The sequence below is a fragment of the Suncus etruscus genome, chromosome 6 (assembly GCF_024139225.1).
Source record: "Suncus etruscus isolate mSunEtr1 chromosome 6, mSunEtr1.pri.cur, whole genome shotgun sequence".
NCBI lineage: Eukaryota > Metazoa > Chordata > Mammalia > Eulipotyphla > Soricidae > Suncus > Suncus etruscus.
The window spans coordinates 134,550,377-134,572,112 of NC_064853.1; the positions used below are offsets into that span (position 1 = coordinate 134,550,377).

General features: G+C 53.6%; 1 protein-coding gene across 1 annotated transcript in view; it reads left to right on the plus strand.

Annotated features, from left to right (window-relative positions):
- The first annotated feature begins 11,343 nt into the window (after nt 1-11,343).
- The window catches only part of GALNT10 (polypeptide N-acetylgalactosaminyltransferase 10), a 38,813-nt gene continuing 28,420 nt past the window's right edge, over nt 11,344-21,736 (plus strand). Inside the window, exon 1 of the mRNA XM_049776056.1 lies at nt 11,344-11,490. Coding sequence (XP_049632013.1) covers nt 11,344-11,490 — 147 coding nt within the window. The remainder of the gene's footprint in view (nt 11,491-21,736) is intronic.

A 21,736-nucleotide genomic window follows, 5' to 3' on the forward strand; every position in this document is an offset into this window, starting at 1 on the left:
TGTTGCTGTTTGCATATCACATGCTCCCTGGGAGGTAGGGGGCTTCTGACTGTGCCCTAAGCACCTGCCTAACCCTCGCCCCCATCCCAGTTGCAGAGATGAGGTCAGGGCTCAGGCTTGGTAAGCTGCTGATCCAGTTCCATCCCTAGCACTGCTGGGTGTGACCCCGTGCCAAACACAGACAGTGTTGAGGAGGTAGGACCTATCCTCTCATCCCAGTCACCTTGGTGGGGCCAGGAGAACCCCCTGATTCCTACTTCAGTCCTGGTGCCTAATGCCCTGGGACTATTTGTAAGAAATGGATGAACTGCTTGGAAACTGCCACCTAATGTTCTGACTTGCATAAAGGGAAAAGGACCCCAAGGCCTGTGAGAACCCCATGAGACTCCTGCTCTTGTGCAGCTCCCGCATGTGCTGTGCACCCTCCTGGGCCCAGCTGTTGAATCTCAGGGTATGGTGTGACCCTACTTCTAGAGGTGGGGGATGCAGACAGAGCAATCTGAGCCATCTCATGGGATAGATGGGACAGAGGCCCTTCCCCACTCTCCAAGGACACTGGTATAGACTCAAGGCCAGAGCCAGACCTCTTTCCAGGGTTCCCAGCCACCCGTGCCCCGTGCTTGGCACATTCATGGGGACCCGTTGCTAGTTCGTTGGCAGTGATCATGTAGGCCGCTCGGCAGTGTGAGTTCTTTCACGTGTGCCTTGGCTTCCACTGCACAGGAAGAGACTGATCTATTAAGAGGGGCATGGGCAGCCCTTGGCACAGCCTCCCAGAGTCTGTGCTTCTCCTCTGGGACTGCAGGAGGACCAGAAAGAGATAAAACAGGGGGCCAATGGGACCGGAGAGATAGCACAGCGGTGTTTGCCTTGCAAGTAGCCGATCCAGGACCAAGGGTGATTGGTTCGAATCCCGGTGTCCCATATGGTCCCTCGTGCCTGCCAGGAGCTATTTCTGAGCAGACAGCCAGGAGTAACCCCTGACCACCGCCCCGGTGTGGCCCAAAAACCAAAAAAACAAAAAACAACCCCAAAAAAACAGGGGGCCAAAACCACAGACAAATGCTCTTTGTCTGTGCTTCTCTTCTGCATCCCACCCCAACCTTCCACTGCCCTCTGCCCCAGCACACCCACACACAGCTAGATAGAACTAGACATACAGAGATATGCATAAACAGACACACATACATTCCCATACAGACAAGCACACACCTTCTCCCCTGCAGTCAGCAGGCCTCTTCCCTCCTGTATGAGGATCCCTGAGACCCACTTGTCCCACCCCCAGCACCAGGCACAGAGTAGCTGCTTATTTGCCAGCTTTAAGTTGCAGTCTCTTCTCTGTTCAGAATACCCTTTCTTTTATTCTGACTTGCAGTTGAGCTTAGACCAGCACCTTCCCAGTGTCCTATGACCAGGACCTCTTTCTCAGTGATACCTACTAATTACGCTGTTGCCTTTATTGGGGGGGGGGGGGTTAGGGGTTACTCCTGGCTCTGCGCTCAGGAATCACTCCTGACGGGCACAGGGAACCTTATGGGATGTTGGGACTTGGATCCGGGTTGGTCACACGCAAGGCAAAGTCCCTGGACTCTGATGGCTCTGGCCCCTTTTGTTGCTTTTTATCTGCCTACTTCCTCCCTCTCCTCAGTGACTCAGCTCCAATCTGGGACCAAGACATCCGGCTCTGTCTGCACCTCCACTTCTCTCCTAGTGGGGGAATCTGAGCAAGGGCTGGTGGAGAAGGTCTGGGGGAGGCCCCACCCTGTTCCCACTGGCCACCTGTGAGGAAGTGTGTGTGGAAGAGAGCATGTCTCCCAGAATCATCCCCTCTTCTGCAGCTCTCCTGGCTCCTGGGAACTGAGATGAGCCGTGTTTGCCAGACAGCCACAGACTGAAAACAGGCATTCAGAAAACCCTGATCTGGAGAGATTGCTCAGAGTAGGGCATCTGCCTTGCAAGTGTGGGGTCCATGGGTCCCTGAGCACCATCCTTGCGGTGCTCCAAGGGCCAGAGCACAGCAAGTGTACAAGCCATGGAACAAAGAGTGTGGGACACACCCCTCCCCCACTCATCCCAGAAACATCAGCTGCCTGGGGAAAGGCAAGGTGACAGGAAGAGGCAAAGCGTCTTTGTCTGGTTTCTTTTCAAAGGGTGCCAGCACCATTTGCTTCCAGCGGACACCCTGCACCCTCCACAGATGGCACTTCCTTTCCACCTCACTCGCCACTCTCCTCCACTGCAGCCGCCATCTGATCTGCTCAGCACCCAGACCTGCAGGTACATGTCAGGGACCCAGATTGAGTCCACATGTACAAATTGGGGTTATCTCAGCAAGCCCAGACTGCCCCTTCCTCTGTACTCTTCCTACTACTACTCTTCAAGCAAACAACAAGAGCACAAGAGCTTGTGAACACGCAGTCCTCAGCCAGAGACATGCTGAGTGCATAGGAAATCAGAAGGAATGAAAGGAGTGCTGGAGGAGGCAGGTAGGAAGGAGGGAAGGAGGAAAGGAGGGAGGGAGAGAAGGAAGGAAGGAAGGAAGTAGTAGACAGGAGAGAAGGAAAGAGGGAGGGAAGAAAAAAGGAAGGAAGGAAGAGGGAAGGAGGGAAGAGGGAGGAGGGAAAGAAGAAAGGGAGGAGAGATGAAAGGAAGAAATGAAGGGAGAGGAAGGAAGAATGGAGAGGAGGAAAGGAGGAAAAATGGAGAGAGGAGGGAGGAAGGAAGTAAAAAAGGAAGAGGAAGAAAGGAAGACAGTCAGCTGGAGGGCGAAGGTGATGAGAGGGGCCCACTCACATTCAATGGAAATGAGTTTAGTGGCAAAGACCACAGATAGCAGGAAGCACTGTAGCCAGCTGTTGGTGGCTTCCTTCATGGTCATTCAGATATAGGCCCTTCCCACTGTTACTCTGTGTCCACATAGCCTGTTCTTCATTGAAAGAACTGCTTTAGAAAACTTCCCCTCCTAGGGCCAGTGAGGTGGCGCTAGAGGTAAGGTGTCTGCCTCACAAGCGCTAGCCAAGGAAGGACCGAGGTTCAATCCCCCGGCGTCCCATATGGTCCCCCCAAGCCAGGGGCAATTTCTGAGCGCTGAGCCAGGAGTAACCCCTGAGCATCAAACAGGTGTGGCCCTCCCTCACAAAAAAAGAAAACTTCCCCTCTTTATTTTCTCCAGCTTTGCTGATTCCATGGAAAAGCAGAGTGTGATCTGAAAATCTTCCCTCTGAGTCCCCCTTGATCAGACAGTCCCCCTAGGAAGAGCACACATCACCTCCATGCCTCTTATGAGAGCCGAGCAGTGCCGGCCACTGTCAGGGAAATCACATTGTTCTTGGACTCCCTTTCTCTGTTGAAGCAAATAGAGTGGGGGTCAATCTATCTCCTCGCAGGGAACCACCTTCTTCCTCTCCTGTCTGCATATTTGTTTCTGGATCAGAAACAAGGAAAGGAACAGGGAAAACTAGAAATGGCTTCTCCAGGACATTGGCACTCAGGGGCTAACTATACCAGTTCTGGCTCATTCCACAGCTCTCCTAATGCCGGAGAGCCCCTAGAGGGCTTAGGGGACCATATGGGATACCAAGGATTGATCCAGCCCTTCACAGGTGCTTATTATAAGAAAAAGATTAGATAGATGGATAGATAGATAGAGCAGCCAAGACCCTCTCCACACCCTGTGCAAAGAGGAACCAAATGTGCTACCAATGCAAGAGCCAAGACCAATAGCCCAGGCAGTAGTCTTTGTGTTCCCACATGTGTTTAGATACACACACACACAAGAATGCATGCACGCACATACATGCAGACACGTGTACATATACATTATCACACAAACAAGTAGGCATGCACACATAGATGTACACACATCTGAGCACAGGAATGCATACATGCATGTGGATATGTGAGTACACACATGTGGTGAACGTGACAAGTGCACACATATCCAGGAATCCGGCCATTCCTTTGAGAGGAATCCCCTCTCCAAGTAGCAGTGTGGATGAAGATACATCTATCAAGTGCTGGTGACTCTGATTTTCTCTGTAAAATGGAGTTAATACTATTTCTCATGAGTGCTTTAGTTTTATTTATTTATTTGTTTATTTATTTATTTATTTTGGTGTTTGGGCCACACCCGGCAGTGCTCAGGGGTCACTCCTGGCTGTCTGCTCAGAAATAGCTCCTGGCAGGCACGGGGGAACATATGGGACACCGGGATTCGAACCAACCACCTTTGGTCCTGGATCGGCTGCTTGCAAGGCAAACGCCGCTGTGCTATCTCTCCGGGCCCTATTTTTTTTTAATTATTCCTGGCTCCTAACTCTGTACTCAGGGATTACTCCTAGAGGGCTTAGAGGACCATATGGGATACCAAGGATTGATCCAGCCCTTCACAGGTGCTTATTATAAGAAAAAGATTACCAAAAAAAAAAAAAAAAAAAAAAAAAGGGGCCGGGAAGGTGGCGCTAGAGGTAAGGTGTCTGCCTTGCAAGCGCTTCGAACCTCGGTTCGATCCCCCGGTGTCCCATATGGTCCTCCCAAGCCAGGGGCGATTTCTGAGCACATAGCCAGGAGTAACCCCTGAGCGTCAAACGGGTGTGGCCCAAAAACCAAAAAAAAAAAAAAAAAAAAAAAAAAAAAAAAGAAAAAAAAAGAAAAAGATTAAATTCTGCCTGTAGTAGAGAGCCTGACATATAGTTAGTATCTGGTGGACGGTGGTGATGATGGTGAGTATAAAAGTTTTATTTTTTGTGGGGCCAGAGCAATAACACAGCATATAGGGCATTTGCCTATACATGGCCAACTCAAGTTTAATCCCTGGCATATCTTCTGGTCCCCAAAGGAGTAATTTCTGAGCAGAGAGCCAGGAGAACCCCTGAGTGCTGCTGTGTGTGGCTCAAAAACCAAAAGAAAAAATCTTTTTTGTTAGTTTGTTTTTGGGATACACATGGCGGTTCTCAGGGCTCACTTCTGACTTCGCACTAAGGAATTACACCTGATGGTCCTCAGAGCACCATATGGGATGTCAGGAATTGAACCCACACTGAGAGTGTGCAAGGTATTTGCCCTCTGGGCCAGTACCTGCTGTACTATCACTCTGACAGTTATAATGATGGTCGTGGTGATGATGGTGAAGATGGTAACAACCTGTGATATGCAAAGCATTTTCACATTTGTATTTACATTTAATCAGATTTTTTCCCTGCATCAGAACCATCTTTTTTTAACTTTTTTTTTGGGGGGGGCACACCCAGCAGTGCTCAGTGGTTACTCCTGACTTTGTGCTCAGAAATCATTCCTGACAGGCTCCAGGGACCATATGGGATGCCCAAGAGCAAACCCGGATTGGCCTTGTGCAAGGCAAACACCCTACCCACTGTGCTCTTGCTTTTTTCTAACTCTTCTCTCTGCCCCTTCCCCCACTTTGTTTTTTGTTTTTGTTGTTATGCTCAGGACTTACTCTGGCTCTGCTCTCAGGGTTCACTCCTGGCAGTGCTCAGGCAGATGGTGTGCTTCTGAGGATCAAATCGAGGTCAGCCATGTGTTAAGGAAATGCCCTACCCATTGCATTATTGCTGTAGCCTCAGCCTGAGAGTTATAGTCTCAGATTTCCTATTCTCACTCTAACTCCCTTCTCCTGGTTCCCAACCCTCCACTTCCTGACTACGAGGTAATGGTGGGGTGGAGGGGGAAGTAGACGGGGCCTCCCCCATCTCAGTTCATGTGGCAAGGTGGCATCTCTACAGCCAGTCCTTGCCTTCCTGGAGAGTTTGCACACCCTTCAGGTCCACACTGCACAGCTCTGTATCAGTTGCCATGGCAGCTGAAGTGGGAAGACATGGGTGTGTAGGGAGGGCCCCACAAAGTCCATGATGGCCGAGGACCCAAAGCTCTGATGATCTTTGGTATCATGGCCACACCAGGGTCGCCTTTCTCCTACAATCCCTCATGCTTTTATCACTTCGCTCCCTTTGCATTCACAGACTTGAATAGGAATATTCGTGCTTTTAGACATAGGGGTTGGCATTTTCCCAGCTCAGCCTGGTGGGCCTTGATTTCATCTCCTAGGCATGGGGTTGTTAGGGGTGTGTTGGGATCTCTGATCTCTTCCAGTAGCTGAAGTAACCCACATTCTGGGATTCAGGTTCCTCAGTCTGTCTATAGGACCAGTGACTTAGTGTCCTACAGTCTGATCCCTCTAGCCATCCTGATTATGTGAATCCCAGGACAGGATTCATGTGTGATGGACAAGTACACAGGTTCTAGGGATTATAAGTCCATCCTTATAGGACAGGGAGGGAAGAGTGTGCAGAGATTGCAGCTGAGACTGACCAGACCCCAGCACCTTCTGCATTCCTCCCGTCCAGAGCAGGCTACTCCGAGATTTTATTTTCTTAGTTTCTTGGATGCTGGGCCACACTTGACTGTGTTTGGGTGTCTCTCCTGGTGGATCTCAGGGGACCACATCTCTCTATATTATCACTCTAGATTCTTGCTGCTGCACTTTCAAGTCCTACCAAGGCCAGGTTGGTAATACTGTGAGGTGGGGATTTGCCTTGAATGAGGCTGGTCAGTATTGGATCCCTAGCATCCCAAATGGTTCCCCAAGCTCTACCAGGAGTAACTCCTGATCATGCCAGATGTAGTCCAAAAACCAAAATAAAAACAAAACCAAACCCATAAATTCCCACCAAGCCAATAGTCACTTAACTGTCCCAGGCCTTCTGTGGAGCTAGACGTGGCGGTCATCCCAGGGTGTCTGCAGAGTGGGACATGCTGTGTGAGGCATTGTGGAAGGCTTCATACTAGGCTCAATGTAAGGCTCTTGTAAGACTCCGCGCCAGGATCTTGTGTAGGCCTCGTGTGAGGGTCCATTTAAGCTCTGTGTGAGACTCCATGTAAAGTTCTGTGAGAACTTCCATGTAAGGCTCTGTGCCAGACTTCGTGTAAAGCTCTGTAGGATGCTGCTATCTGGTATCTGAGTGGCAAAGCCTGGAGAGGCTTGTCCAGTGACCTTGGTTGAGGGGCCTGTCAAGCAGGAATTGCATCTCTGAGGACAGAGTGAAGTTGGGGGCAGGTTACAGAATGAGCAGACTCTGGTACCCCGGACCTGAGATTAGGGAAGCTTAATGGGTGGCACAGCGTTTTTCAACCATTATGCCGTGGCACACTAGTGTGCCATGAGATATTGTCTGGTGTGCCGTGGGAAAAATTCCAATTTCATCCGTAGCATGGGGCTTCGGCGTGATTCGTCTATTTGTGAGCCGAATCGCGTGTTACGGACTATAAAAACTAAAGACAGAGCTGTTGACGAAGAGGTACATGTGTGTCTTTCTTCCATTCCTGCTAGAATATCAGCTTGGTGTTCAGCCAAACAGGCCCAGGTTTCACACTGAATAAGTGAACAGAAATATGAACAATTATAAAATACTTTATTACTTTATAATAAAGTAATTATAAAATAATTTGTGTTTCTTTGATTCTTATTCAAGAGAATTACTTTATATATAGTCAATATAGGCACCGAGTTAAATTTTTTTTTTTTTTGGTTTTTGGGTCACACCTGGCAGCGCTCACGGGTTATTCCTGGCTCTACGCTCAGAAATTGCCCCTGGCAGGCACAGGGGACCATATGGGATGCCGAGATTCAAACCACCATCCTTCTGCATGAAAGGCAAATGCCTTACCTCCATGCTCTCTCTCCGGCCCCCTAGTTAAATTTTTTTTTTTTTAACATTTTCTAATGGTGGTGTGCCTTGTGATTTTTTTTTTTTTCATGAAAAAAGTGTGCCTTTGCACAAAAAGATTGAAAAACACTGGGGTGGAGGATCCCCTGGCTTGGTGGTCAGTTTGCACACCAGAACAGCTGCCTGCAGCAACCCTGGGGATCGAGCACTAACTTAGGAGCAGTCCCTTGCCTGGGCCTCAGACTTTGATACAGGCCGAGCAGATTCATGCTGGTACCCCCTGCTGGGCTGACTTCTGTCAGCGGCCCTTGCTGCCAGCTCCTGAAGGCTGGGGCACAGGCAGCCACGGGCTTCCTCTATTGATGTCCCCAAATGGGGCAGCCTGCAGGTCTCCTGCCCAGGTCCTGGGGATAGCAGGATAGTCTCCATGGGACAGACAGATGGAGGGGGAACAGCATGGGGAGGGTGGAGGGACAGAGTTACCCAGGAAGGGGATCTGATAGATACTCACCAGAGTATACTGCTCAGGGGTTACTCCTGGCTAAGCGCTCAGAAATTGCCCCTGGCTTGGGGGGACCATATGGGACGCCGGGGGATCGAACCGCGGTCCTTCCTTGGCTAGCGCTTGCAAGGCAGACACCTTACCTTTAGCGCCACCTCACCGGCCCCGAGGTGTTTGCCTTTCATGCAGAAGGACGGCATTCCATATGGTCCCCTGAATCAGCCAGGAGCGATTTCTGAGCATAGAGCCAGGAGTAACCCCTGAGCGCTTCCGGGTGTGACCCAAAACCAAAACCTAAAAAAAAAAAAAAAGATATTTAGTGGAGATACCAGCATGGGAGAACAATCAGTAGAAAGTGAGGTGACAGAGACTGGGGGTGCAAACAGCCTCTTGGGGAGAGGGATAGAGGCTGGAGGCACAGTGCAACACATGAGGAGGGCCCCTTACCTCCTCCTGGCCCACCTTAGACCTCTTGTCCTTGACATATACCCTGCCCTGTTTCCCCAGTCTCTCCAGGATTCACAAAGAATCCTGCCAATGCGTTGTAGTGATAGCACAGTGGGTAGGACATTTGCCTTGCAGGCAGCAGACCCAGCTCCGATCCCCAATATCATATGGTCCCCTGAGCCTTTCAGGAATAATTTCTGAGCACAGAACCAGGAGATGGGGTTTTGAAAGGACCAGCCCATGATATGAAGTTTACCACAAAGAGTGGTGAATGCAGTTAGAGAAATAACTACACTAACAACTATCAGGACAATGGTAGTGAGAGAAATAGAATGCCAGGCTTGAAGATGGGGGAGGAGGGAGATGGGGGCTATTGGTGGTGGAAAGGTTGCACTGGTGAAGGGTGCTGTGAAAAGTAAGTACAAAGTGCACTGGTTCACGTTGTTGTTGTTATTGTTGTTGTTGTTTTGGTTTTTGGGCCATACCCAGTGACACTTCAAGGGTTACTCCTGGCTATGCGCTCAGAAATTGCTCCTGGCTTGGGGAACCAAATGGGACGCCAGGGGATCGAACTGTGGTCTATCCTAGGTTAGCCGCATGCAAGGCAAACACCCGACTGCTTGCGCCACTGCTCCAGCCCCACTGGTGCACTTTTTTATGACTGAAACCCAACTACGAACCATGTAACCATGGTGCTTAAATAAAGATATTAATTTAAAAAGTTCATAAAAATAATAAATAAAACAATAAAAAGAAGCCTGGCCCAAGCTCCCAGACAAGAAAGACTTCCTCGCACCCTCAGTAGGAACCTCACCTAACTGGGAGTCGCCTGCCAGTCAGCAAGTGAGACCTTGCTTCTTCCAAGCTCATTCCCTGTTTGGGGTCATCTCTCGGCCCTGCCAGCTGTCCCATTCATCTCAACCTCTGAAGAATGGAAGCTTTTTGGCTCCAGGCAGGCCTGGGAGGGGGATGGACTCAGGCTGGTTAAGCAGCACGGTGGGAGGGCCAGGCCTGGGGCTCAGAACTGTGTGTAAAGGGCAATGGCACTGTTAGATGATCCTTCTGGAAAGATCTTGCAGGAGACCCAGGCCTGGATCCCCCTGAGGCCCTCAGGAGCTGCTGTGCTGGGAGGGGTGTTAAGCAGGAAGTGGACACGGGGCTGTTGGGACGAGGCCATAGAGGGAAGTGAACATTGAATCTACAGAGATGGGGCCTTTAGGCGGAAGTGGACTGTGGACCTGGACATTCCAGTTCAGCTTGAGGGTCCTGTCTTTCTGTGGTGTCTGGTTTGTTTGGGGCTTGGGGGAACTTGGAGGTGTTGGAGGAGAACTCTCAGTTCTGTGCTCAGGGTTGCCCAGTGATGCTGGGGCAGATCTGCCATGCCGCCCCCCCCCCCCCCGCCCATACCCCATTGGGCTTCTGTAAAGAAGTCTGGGAGTTTGTGGGAGGCTCCATCTCGTGGACCTGCCACCCAGAGGAAGGCACAACCCAGAGCCTTAGTGCTTCGGAGCCCACCGTGGGGCATCCAGACCAGGGACCCAAGACACTGACTCTAGGGTAGGGAGAGCAGGACTGTCTCTGTGCTTTGTGTGGTTGACGTGGAATTGCTCACGTCAGCTTTCCACACTGAAATATGAGCCGAGAAACAGGATGGGCCAGACAGAGGAGACCTGAGGTACAGAGAACAGCTAGTGGGAGCAAATGAGCTAGTGAAGGAGCAAGGAACAGAGGGGGCAGGGGCTAGTGGGCAGCGGGTCAGGTGGAGCTCTGAAAGGCAGGCAAGAGCCCAGAGGCCACAGGGTGTGGGTCAAACAGCTTCATTCTAGAGATCTGGGATCCAAGGCTGCAGGTGGGAGAGAGCAGCCGCCTCCCAGGGGAGGTGATGAGGTCAGGCATTAATGAGGCGCTGGCACAGAGACGCTCTAGCTGCCAGGCAAGCATTCCCATGGCCAATCTAGAGGCAGCAGCAGAGGAGTCCTGGCAGTCCCACGAGGCCAGTGTTTCCAAGGACATCACCGTCTCCCGATCGCCCAGCCTTTATGGCAGGAGGGTCAGTGGCAGTGACTGGGTGACTGCGTCTACAGATGGGCACCCCGGTTTGTGTGGAATGAGCCTTGTCAGTGTGTGCCACCTGTGGTACATGACGGTGTGTTGAAAAAGACAGGTCTTTTCTCCGCCAAGTGAATGGTGCCATCAGAGCTCTCGAGGGGCAAGAGCGGCTCTGCGTGGAAGAGCTGGACCAGGACCCAGGGAGAGGGGTCCAGGACTCCCCCAAAGACTGTGGGGGAGCCAGGGGAGCGACTCAGCAGGCAGGCAGCTGCCGTGCAGGCTGTCCAGATGTCCGGCGCAGAAGTGGGAGCTCGGGTGTCCTGCCACCGCGGGGGCCAAGCCTGGAGGGGCTGCGGGGGCAGCACGCGGCCCGGGGCGGGCTCAGAGAGGGCCCGCGTGGAGTGGACACCCAGTGCCGGTCGTGGCCAGGGACCCGCACGCGCCCGGGGCCCGTTCCGCCAGCGTGGCCCGCGGAGGGAGGGCGGGCCGGGCCGCGGCGGGCACAGGGACCCCGGGGCGGCGGGGCGGCGGGGCGGGCGGGGCGGGCGGGCCGGGTTGGGCCGGGCCCCGGGCGGCGGCGGAAGTGCCGCGCTTGGAGCTGGCGCGGGGCGGGCGGGGAGCTGCGGGCGCGGGCGCGGGCGCGGGCGGGCGGGCGGCGGCCCGATGCGGCGGAAGGAGAAGCGGCTGCTGCAGGCGGCGGCGCTGGTGCTGGCGGCGCTGGTGGCGGCGCCCAACGTGGGGCTGTGGGCGCTGCAGCGCGAGCGGCGGCCCGACGGCGCCCCCGGGGCGGCGGAGGCGGCCGTCCGGCAGGTGAGTCGCCCGGGGGGCCCGGCCGCTCTCGGGGGGCCCGTCCCGGGCCGCCCGGCGCCGCTCCCGTCTCCCCGCTCGCGCGCGGCGGTTGCCGGCCGGAGCAGCGCGCTCCCCGCCCGGCCGCTCCGGCCCCGCCGCCTCCCTCGGCCTCCTCCTCCGGGGCCGCCGGCGGGCCAGACGTGGGGCCCGGGGCGGGGTCCCCAGGTCGCCCCTCTCGGTGGGCCTTCGCTGCGGGCGGGTACGGGCCGGGCTTTTTCGCAGCCACCTCGGCGCGCCCCATCCCGGAGCCGAGGGCGCGTGCTGCCCTTTGCAGAGCTGCGCCCCAACTTCTTCGCCAAACTCTGGGCTCAGCCTGTGCGCCCCTCGCCTCCCCGTTCCCTCTGCGAGTAGGTGGGCCAGGGGAGGGAGCGCCGCCGACCCCTGAGTTGGCAGGAGTTTCGCGTCCGAGGAATCACCGAAGCGGAGTGCTAGGAGCGGGCGGCCCCTCCTCGCCGTGAGCGGGCTTGTCTGGGGACGGGACGGCACCTCCTGGGCCAGTGTTCTTTGAATCCACTTGGAAAGAAGCTGGACGCTTGGAACGAACGGGTGGAGGCCTCTGTCATCGCCTCAGACCAATGCCCTATAACTTCGTGTACATGTTCCCCCCGAACCTCCCCCTGTATCTGTGTAGGTCGGAGCTCAGCAGGCCCCGTTCCGCGAGCCCCTGACACCTCTCACAGCCCCTCAGATACTCCCCAAAGCTGGGCTTGTGGGGCTGTCTGCGAGGGTGGTGGGAGGACAGGGGCTGCCCCACTACATCTCCCTGTGTCCCTTGTGCCCCACTGTCCTTTTCTCCCCTGGACACACACGTGTGCCGCCTGCCTCTTGGACATTTTTGGAGAGAACTGTTCAGCTGATTGGTGGGAACTGCTGTGGGGACAGGCACAGGGGCTGCTGGCCGCCCTTAGCTGGAGTGGACCGCTGCATCCAACCATGAGGCTTCAGTGGCTCTCTTTGGATCAGAAGCATAGTGGCCAGGAAGAAGAGCTGCACACGGGCTTAGGGCTGGAGGCGTGAATACGTTTTTGCTTTGCAGGGGCCTCTGCTGGGGGGAGCAGCACGATGGTGCCGTGTCCCCTTGCCCAGCCGAAGGGTATTCTGGAGCCAGCATTCACCCGCTGCCACTCTGCCATGCTGCCAAGTCCCCACATAGCCCCTTTGTTCAGCTGCTTGCAGATGCAGGCCCCGGGGCTGCACCAGCCCTGGCCACCGTGTCAGCTGGCCTTGGTGGGCAGCTGGCCCCTCCCTTGCCTCATTGGCCAGAATGCACCAAGCCTGCCAGGCTGCCAGAGATCCCGGGAGAGCCTTCTCTGCACACCGATGGGCAGGGAGACATCCGGGGTTCTACAGGTGGAAAAGCGCAAGTGGCTGTGGGGCTGAGCCCTGAGGACAGTTGTTGAACCCAGGCCTGGCACTTTGCTCTATAGAGACCCTGGTGCTCACTGACCTCGCAGGCAGCTGTTTTGTAGAGCCAGGGAAGCCCTGAGCTCTGCTCCTCTTCGTTTGGGTCCAGGATCCCTCTTTCCTGTGTAAAGCTGGAGGCCTGCGTCAGAGTGTGCCGCAGCAGCTGGGACAAGAGTCTCCACTGTTGAGTGACGTGGGAAGGAACTTGAACCCCAAAGCACCTGCGATGACAAGACTTGACTTTTCCCAGAGCTGCGCTTTCCGCCACAGTTATGCACACACTGATACTCTTCCCCTCGTTCTGTTTGTTGGGTCTCACCTGTGGCCTTGGGATCCTGGACATCGTAGACCATTCCCCAATCAGAAACACATTGGGGCTGGTGGAAGTGCTTTGCTTTTCTTGTCCTTTGGTGTTTTGGTGTGGCCTCGGAAACATCTGGGGCCTGGACCTGGGTCCCGAGGCAGGGCTGGAATGGAAGGGAGATTGAGTCCAAAGAAGCTTTTCTGGGTTGGAGTGATAGTTCAGCTGAGGGGGACTTGCCTGCACTTTGGCTGACCCAGGTCATCCCATAGGCTCTATGATTCCTACCAGGAGTAATCCCTGAGTCCTGAGTCAGAGGTAAGCTCTGAGCACTGCCAGGTGTGTCCCCACCCCCAAGTACAGAAGCTTCCCTTCCTGGCTAGGGCCCCTATGCTTTCACCTTCCCAACCAAGTAACCTCTTGCCTTGTCTGTTCCCCCAGGGTGTTGGTGTCTGGGCCTGAGGCTGAAAGTTGGGTCCTAATCCCTGTTCTGCTGGGATGGACAGTGGATCCTGAGTCCCATGGGTGGGTGTGTCTGAGCCAGTGAGAGGGCGCTGACCATTGAATCCCACCACCTGTTGGCAGCCTCTGTCCCATTTAGAGACACCCAGGTGGAATCTGTCCATACCCAGAGTGCCTCCCCCCCAAAGGGGGGTGTGGACCTGAGCCTATGTCAGAACTGGGGAGTCTATGTCCAGACTACCCCTTGTCCTCTCCTCCCTCCTCCCTCTTACTGGCCTCTCTTCCACTCCTGTGATCTGGATTATCCCTCTTGGCCTGGCTAGTCCATTGGGGCCTGTTTTCTCCTAAAATTGACCTGCTCCCACCTTTTCTTTTTCTTTTTTCTTTCTTTCTTTCTTTCTTTTTTTTTTTTTTTTTTTTTTTTTAGTTTTTGGGTCACACCTGGCAGCCCTCAGGGGGTTACTCCTGGCTCTACGCTCACAAATCGCTCCAGGCAGGCTCAGGGGACCATATGGGATGCCGGAATTTGAACCACTGTCCTTCTGCATGAGAGGCAAATGCCCTACCTCCATGCTATCTCTCTGGCCTGCCCCCACCTTTTCTTAAACATTTTTGGTTTTGTAGATATTCACTTTTGTAAACTATTGCCCCAAACTTTTGACCTTTTTATTATTATTATTTATTTATTTATTTATTTATTTATTTATTTATTTATTTTGGGGCCATACCGGTGATGCTCAGGGGTTACTCTTGGCTATGCACTCAGAAATCACTCCTGGCTTGGGGAACTATATGGGATGCCAGGGGATCAAACCGAGGTCCGGGCCCGGAGAGATAGCACAGCGGTGTTTGCTTTGCAAGCAGCCGATCCAGGACCAAAGGTGGTTGGTTCGAATCCCGGTGTCCCATATGGTCCCCCCTGCCTGCCAGGAGCTATTTCTGAGCAGACAGCCAGGAGTAACCCCTGAGCAACGCTGGGTGTGGCCCCAAAACAATAAAAAACAAAACAAAACCCGAGGTCCATCCTGGTCAGCCATGTGCAAGGCAAACACCCTACTTCTGCGCCATTGCTCTGGCTCCACTTTTGTCTTTTATAAAGGGGGCAGGTGTTCAGTGTCATGTGGCCAGGGCCCAGCAGTGGAGCACAGAGGGTTAAAGAGGCACCTTGGAATGTCTCCCAGTCTCTAATTTGCATCTGAGGGTCCAGATCTCTGGGTCTCCTGTGCTATCACTGCCAGGGGGTGGGTGGACCTGGACCTACTTCAGGGTGGAGCTACCTTCTGGGTCTTCACCCTCAGCCCTACCCCCTACCTCCGGGACACACCTGCCCACATCCTGGAAAATGTCCTGTTTCTCCAGGCTCTGCCTCCTTCCTGCAGGTGTGGCAGTGACCTCTGAAACACTTCAAGAAGCCAGGAGGACATGCCCTGCCCACAAGTATCCAGGAGCCACTCTCTCTCCCTACACCCCCACAAACCTCCTGTTTCCATTTTTTTTTTCCCTGTTAGGCCAGTGTACCAAGCCCAGAGATGATTCCTAGCTGTGGCCCTGGCATTTGTGGGCCTCAATTTCCCCGGTGGGCTAGCGAGGCACTCAAGCCTGCCCCCACCCTGATGTCCTCTGTGCCTGGATGCTGGATTGTCTGAGGAGGTCTACAGCTCAGCGGGCATTGTGCATCGTGTGTGCCGAGCCCTGAGCCTCATGTGATGCTTCTTGTCCATGTGTATCTCATGGCTTTTTATTTTCGTTATTATTTTAAAATTTGGGACCAACCCAGCAGTGCTCAGAACTGACTCCTGGCTCTATGCTCAGCGATCTCTCCTGGTAGGGCTCAGGGAACCCTATGGGGTGCCAGGGATTGCATGCTGGTAGGCTGTGTGCAAGGCTGTGTGTCACTTCCCCACTTTGTTTACTCTCAGGCCCAGCTGTGTGGGACCTTTGAGACTTGGAGGCCCTGGTGCTTCTCTGAGCAATGCCTGAGCAGAGTCCTCTGTGCTCCTTGGGCCAGGATGCCTGAGCAGTGGCGCCTTCCACAAAGCCTGGTCTCAGGGCTGGACTGGGGTCAGCCCTGTGGGGTGCTTTCTCTGAGGCGGGAAGGCCATGTCATTTTGGTCGGTTGCTGGGGACAGGTGTGTACATGGATGCCAATCTTCTGGCCCCTGAGTCTGGCACTGATGCTTCCGGGGTGGGCCCAGGCCCCTGCTGCTTCTCCCTTTGCCCTAGCTGGTGCCTCCAGGAAGTATTCTTTCGTTTCTGCAGTCCCCAGGAGCCCAATTTTCTCAGGCCAGCTTAACTGACAGGTCCTTCCTGTTTCTCCCTCCCACCCCACCCTTGCTGTGGTTGCAGGGCTTTTGTAGCGGTTCCAGAGACACACTGTTCCTCAGCTCCTCCTGTTCTGATTGTGTCCTGCAGGTCCCTCTATGCCCCAACACTCCATCTTGTGGGTAAACCCTCCTGCTGGCAACAGCTGACCACCTTCAGGCCTTGTCTCTTAGCTCCCCGGGACAATTGCTAATGTGAGGCTGGGCCTACAGATACATGTGGGGCCACAGCCCCTGAGAATGTCACTTCTGCAGTTTTGGAGTGCTGCACCTGGGACTGTTGACACCCCAGGGGAGCTCCGAGGCCTCCTGGTGGCAACACATCAGCACCCAGAGATGCCCAGAAATCCCCGAGCCAGGTTGTACAGACTCACCCCCTGGTCTCTACCTCTATGGGCTTACTGAGAGACTCTAAGGAAGCCCCTTGGGATGTCTCTAGCCTTCTGGTGTTGGTTCTGGAAACTTGCTTCCCTTTCACTGTGAGGTGTGGGGCCAATGTCAGCCCAGAGGATGCAATTCTCAGAACACAGTGGCTCCCCAGGTGCGCGTGTGTGTGTGTGTGGTGTGTGTGAAGCCGCTTCTGCAGCTGTGCCTGGAAGATGCTGGCAGTTAGAGTGTGTGCGTGCGTGTATGTGCCATACATGGGGGTGAAGGGTCACACACTTTGATGACAAGTTGGTGAGTGAATGAGTGCTGGGGGTCTGGGAAGTAGCGGATAGGCTTGGTGGTTGTTAACCCTTCCTTCCTTCTTTTCTTTTCGTTTTGGTTGTTGGGTCACATCCGGCAGCGCTCAAGGGTTACTCCTGGCTCTACGCTCAGAAATCGCTCCTGGCAGGCACGGGGAACCCTATGGGATGCCGGGATTCGAACCAACCGCCTTAGATCCTGGATAGGCTGCTTGCAAGGCAAACACTGCTGTGCTATCTCTCCGGCCCCATTCTTTCTTTCTTTTTTTTTTTTTTAAGTCCCTTCATGACCTCCCCTAAAACATTGTGGGAGGAACATTTAGATGTTCACATGAACTACACAGTGTTCTCACAGTACGAGGAGAGGAAAGAACAGGAAGGCAAAGGTGACTTTTTAGTCTTGCATTGTTTTTATTATTTTTTACTTTTTGAGCTACACTGCTCTGTGGTTACTCCTGGCTTTGTACTCAGATATTACTCCTGTCAGTGCTCAGGGGCCCATATGGATGATGGGGATTGAACTCAGGTTGGCTTTATGCAAGGCAAGCATCCTCTCCACTGTGCTATCACTCAAGCCTCTCTTTCTGTCATTTCTAACTTGATGTGTGAACTTGGACACAAGCTGCAAACCTGGAGCTTAAAGGCTAGATGCTCCTGGCTTTGTGCTTAGTGACTACTCCTAGGTCTGTGCTCAGGGCTCACTCTCAGGGCTTACCTGTGGCTCTGCTCAGGGATTGTTCCTGGCTCTCTCTGCTCAGGGCTTACTCCTAACTCTGTGCTCAAGGGGCCACATGGGGATCTGGGAATCAGACTACAGATAGCCTTATGCATGGCAACACTTTAACCTTGCCTTCCAATTCTTTCTGATTCGGGGAGGGGGGAATCATCGAGAATGGGGGGACTCGGCCTTTGCTCTTGCTGCTATGGGCCATGTCTGTACCTAGTCTGCAGGGCAGTTCTGTGAGGGGCCAGGGGCCTGACACTGAATGAGGCAGCCAGGAAGATGAAGGGCTGGCACCAGAGAAGACCCTGGGTCATCCCAAGATGAAGGAACCCCCACCGACAACAGCTCATCAACAGCCCAACAGCCCAACAGCCCCTCCTGACCCTGTCCAATGCTTCTGCTTAAACCCTCCCCATTCAACCAGTCTCAAAGCTAGGCTGAGGCCTGTGGGCATAAGAGCAGACTTGGAGTGGGTACATCCCCTGGAGACGTCCTGTGGGGTCTCAGGAGGCACCCCCTCATCAAATGTGTTTTTCCTGGGGCAGGAATGTCTCACTGTCATGGCCAAGTGGCTGACACCCAGGAATAGCCTCATTGTGCATGCTGAGATCGGCTTTTGTGGCTGAGTCATTGAAAATGGGGACTGGCCCAGGTTTGATCCCCAGTATCCCATATGGTTTCCTGAGCTTGCCAGGAGTAATTTCTTTGTGCAGAGCTAGGAGTAACCCCAGGTGTGGCCCACCCATCCCCATGCCCCAACGGGGACTAAGAAAGCCTCTGGATTCTAACTCGAGACACAAAGCTCGCCTTTTTCCACATGGCACCCTGGCTCTTCAGACATGTGATCGTGTCATAGGCAGGCAGGTGGGCTGCTCCGGAAAGTTCTGAGATGTCTCACACCTCGTCCTTCCTATTCTTCCCCTGACTATGATTGAGCCCACCGCTGCATGGGACTGTCTGTGGAGAGTTTACATGTGTTTACACAGTGCAGTGTGCACATGCAAATACATGCACACAACCAACTTTGCATCATGCAGCACAAAGCATGTACACACCTTCACATGTGTGCCACACACAAACATGCCGACGTGCCTGCGCTGCCTGATACAGCCAACAGTGCTCACGTACACGAATACAGCTCATGTTGCCTTTGCACACGTACATGTACACATATGTAGTACAGGTATGCCATGTTCACATTTCCCAGATGGAGACTCTCATATTGCACACCTACATGTGCTCATGCGTCCCTCTGTGTGCGCACACACACAGCTGCCCAGATGCTGCCTGATTCCCTTCAGGTCTCTGTTCTAGCCTGAAAGCTGAGGGGGGCTTTCTAAGCGCTCCTCATTTGCTCCCATCCTCACTCACCCCAGCTGTTCTCTTCTTGAGGCCCCAAGCCTCAAGTGTAGCTCAGTGTACCTCAGTGTAGCTCCTGGCACAGCGCAGAGACACCAGCTGGGCCTCATGGCCAGGGCCCCTTTCGTTACTTGGCCCTGTTTGGGGAGACCCTAGATCCCTCACCTCTGTGCCATAGGCATCCTCACCTCTGCCTTGGTTTCCCCATCTGCCCTGTGCACTTGATGCTCTGCATGTGCCTGTCCTGAGCGCCCCACGGCAGTTTGTGTTGACAGACTGAGCTTTGAGGGGGCCACGTGATCTGCCCCTTTGGTGCCCAGGATGGAGGTGACCTTTCAGGAAGGGGGATTGGTCTGTAGGCCCAGCCCCTTCCCTGTTCCGCTGTTTTCCCGTGTGAGGTGAAGGCTGTCTGTTCCCTCCATGATGCCCAAGCAGAGGCCTGTAGTGCTGACCAGGACTGCCCATTCCCTTCACGCACCTTGAGAGCTGCCCACCTGCTCTGAGCTGGTACAGCCAGGGGAGCTGTGGGAGCCTATTCCTCAGTGTCTATGGGCTAAAAGGCTTCTGTTCGGGGAGGAACTGTGCCCCTGCCAGCTCTTGGGCAGGGGGTACCTTGATGTTGATGCTCTTCCAATCCCATCCCAGCACTCTAGGCCCGAGGCTCCTCAAACACAGGACTGTGGACTGGCCATCCTTGCCCCGGGCACCCACACCTTTACTAAGACATTTTTGGGAAAATGTTTCCCTAACTTGGGTGTCTCTGAGGATCATAGCAGCCTGCAAACAAAATTAAGAACTGGGCAATTCTGTTCTAGAAGATCCAAAACTGATCCTGATCCTGAATTTATCCTTCAGAATTAATCCCTTTCTTGGGGTTGGAGTGGGTAGGGCATTTTCCTTGCACGCATTTGACCCGGGTTGATTGTCGGCATCCCATATAGTCCCCGGAGCATCTTCAGGTGTAATTCCTGACCACAGTACCAGGAGTAAGCCGTGGGTATCACTGGATGTGACCCAAACTGCCCATCTCCACTTAAAAATAAAGGTTAAATAGACCTTTTATTTTTTGGGTTTTTTTTTTGGGGGGGGGGACCCACCACACACGGTGATACTCAGGGGTTACTCTTGGCTATGCGCTTAAAAATCGCTCCTGGCCTGGGGCACCATATGGGATGCCAGGGGATCGAACCGCCGTCTGTCCTAGGCTAGTGCAGGCAAGGCAGACACCTTACCGCTTGCGCCACTGCTCCAGCCCCTTAAATAGATTTTTTAAACAGATCTTTTTCTGTAATGAATTGGTATTTGTCTTCCTTGCCAGTTTATTGTGGGGTTTGTTCCGTTCAGGGGGTGGCAGAAGCTGCTGTGTTCCCTACTACACCCACTTGCAAAGAAAATAAGAGAAAACAGCTCCTCCCCTCTCGTCCTCCTCCCCTTCCCACTCCCCTTTCACAAGCATGTGCACTCATACATTCGTCTACACGCTCAGACACACCTGCTCAGTTGTAAGCAGATCAAGCCAGGGCATGAACTCTGCAGGGAGTACAGGACAGAGTCCATTTCTGTCCTCGTTCTAACCCTGAGCTTGAACGGGGGTATCTCACGAGGTTTCTTTCTTTCCCATCAGAGAGATCTGAACACAGCTGAGCTCAGGCTCTGCTGGCAGGGTTCTCTGCCTTGGGTTCCTGGAGAATTCCTCTGTTCCCTTTTGCCCCCTCCTTCTTCTGGGTCTGACCCCCAAATCCAAAACCACAAACAAGTGACAGCAACAACAATCATAAACTAACCTCAACATGTTCCTTATTTTAAAGTTGGGAATAATTCCTTTAGCTTCAGGGCGTATGCTGTTTTGTGAGATGTGGGAACTCCCTGATGTGGGAGTGCTGGCTTATAGAATAGGAATCCACTGCCGCCACAAGTCCTATTTTTATCCAGGGGAGGCTGTGGAGACACACTAGAGAGCTGAAAGTACCAGGGGCAGCACCAGGATTGGCGCCAGGAATATGGGCCTCTGCATCCCACTTACTTGTCCTCCACTGGGACAGTGGAATAGAGGCCAGGCAGGTCTGCTAACAATGGCAAAAGTGAGGTGCCAGGGCTGCCGCCTTCCAAAAGACGGAGGTTGGGACTAGGAAAATTCATTTAAGGTCTCCACATACTTCCTGCCTGGGTTCAAGTCCCCGCTGGGCTCAGGCTGGAGCCCGGCATTTGCTTTTAGAGGAAAAGGTCAGACTTGGCCTCTGTCCAGAGTCCCAGATTTGATGTTATCGAACGCTGTGGAGGAGAATTTCTGGAGCTGACATGCCGTCAAGTTGAGCAGTTTTATTTAGAGATGATGTGAGGGACAAAGGCCTACATGTCCAAGAGCGAGCACACAGGCTTCTCCAGAGTGGGGAGAGCCTCTAGTACCCTGTAAAACAAGACCCCAGCTGTGATGTGGGCAGTGCCGGGAAAGGGGATGTGTGCACTTCTCACCATTCAGTAGGTTTCAGTTTGTCTTTCAAATGGCCTGGCTTGTTTGGGGATTCCTCTCTAGGTTAGAGTCAGTTTTGAGGATGTGGTCAAGCTTGGAACTTGTGGTGCCCGCCTCTGCTCTTCTCTCAGCTTCTTGTTCCTGCCGGAGCTTCTCCTTTCTGGAGGGGAGAACTCTGGGCCGCCCGTACCTCCATCTGCTTGCTTTCACCCACTCTGGCTCTGGCTGGACATGAGAGAGGACATGTACTGACTGAGAAGGAGCTTGAGGATGCCAGAGGCAGGAGGAGCTGTAGCCTTGAGAGCTAAATACCCGGGGACTGTGAGGTTTCCACAGAATAGCAGCTGTAGGCTTGAGAGGATGGCAAAGGAACTTTCCTGCAAGTGACCTATGTCCAAGTGTGCCCCCTCTCACCAAGCCAGCCTCATGGAAAGACGTTCCAGTGGATCCCAGGATGTACGTGTACTGGGCAGGATTTGG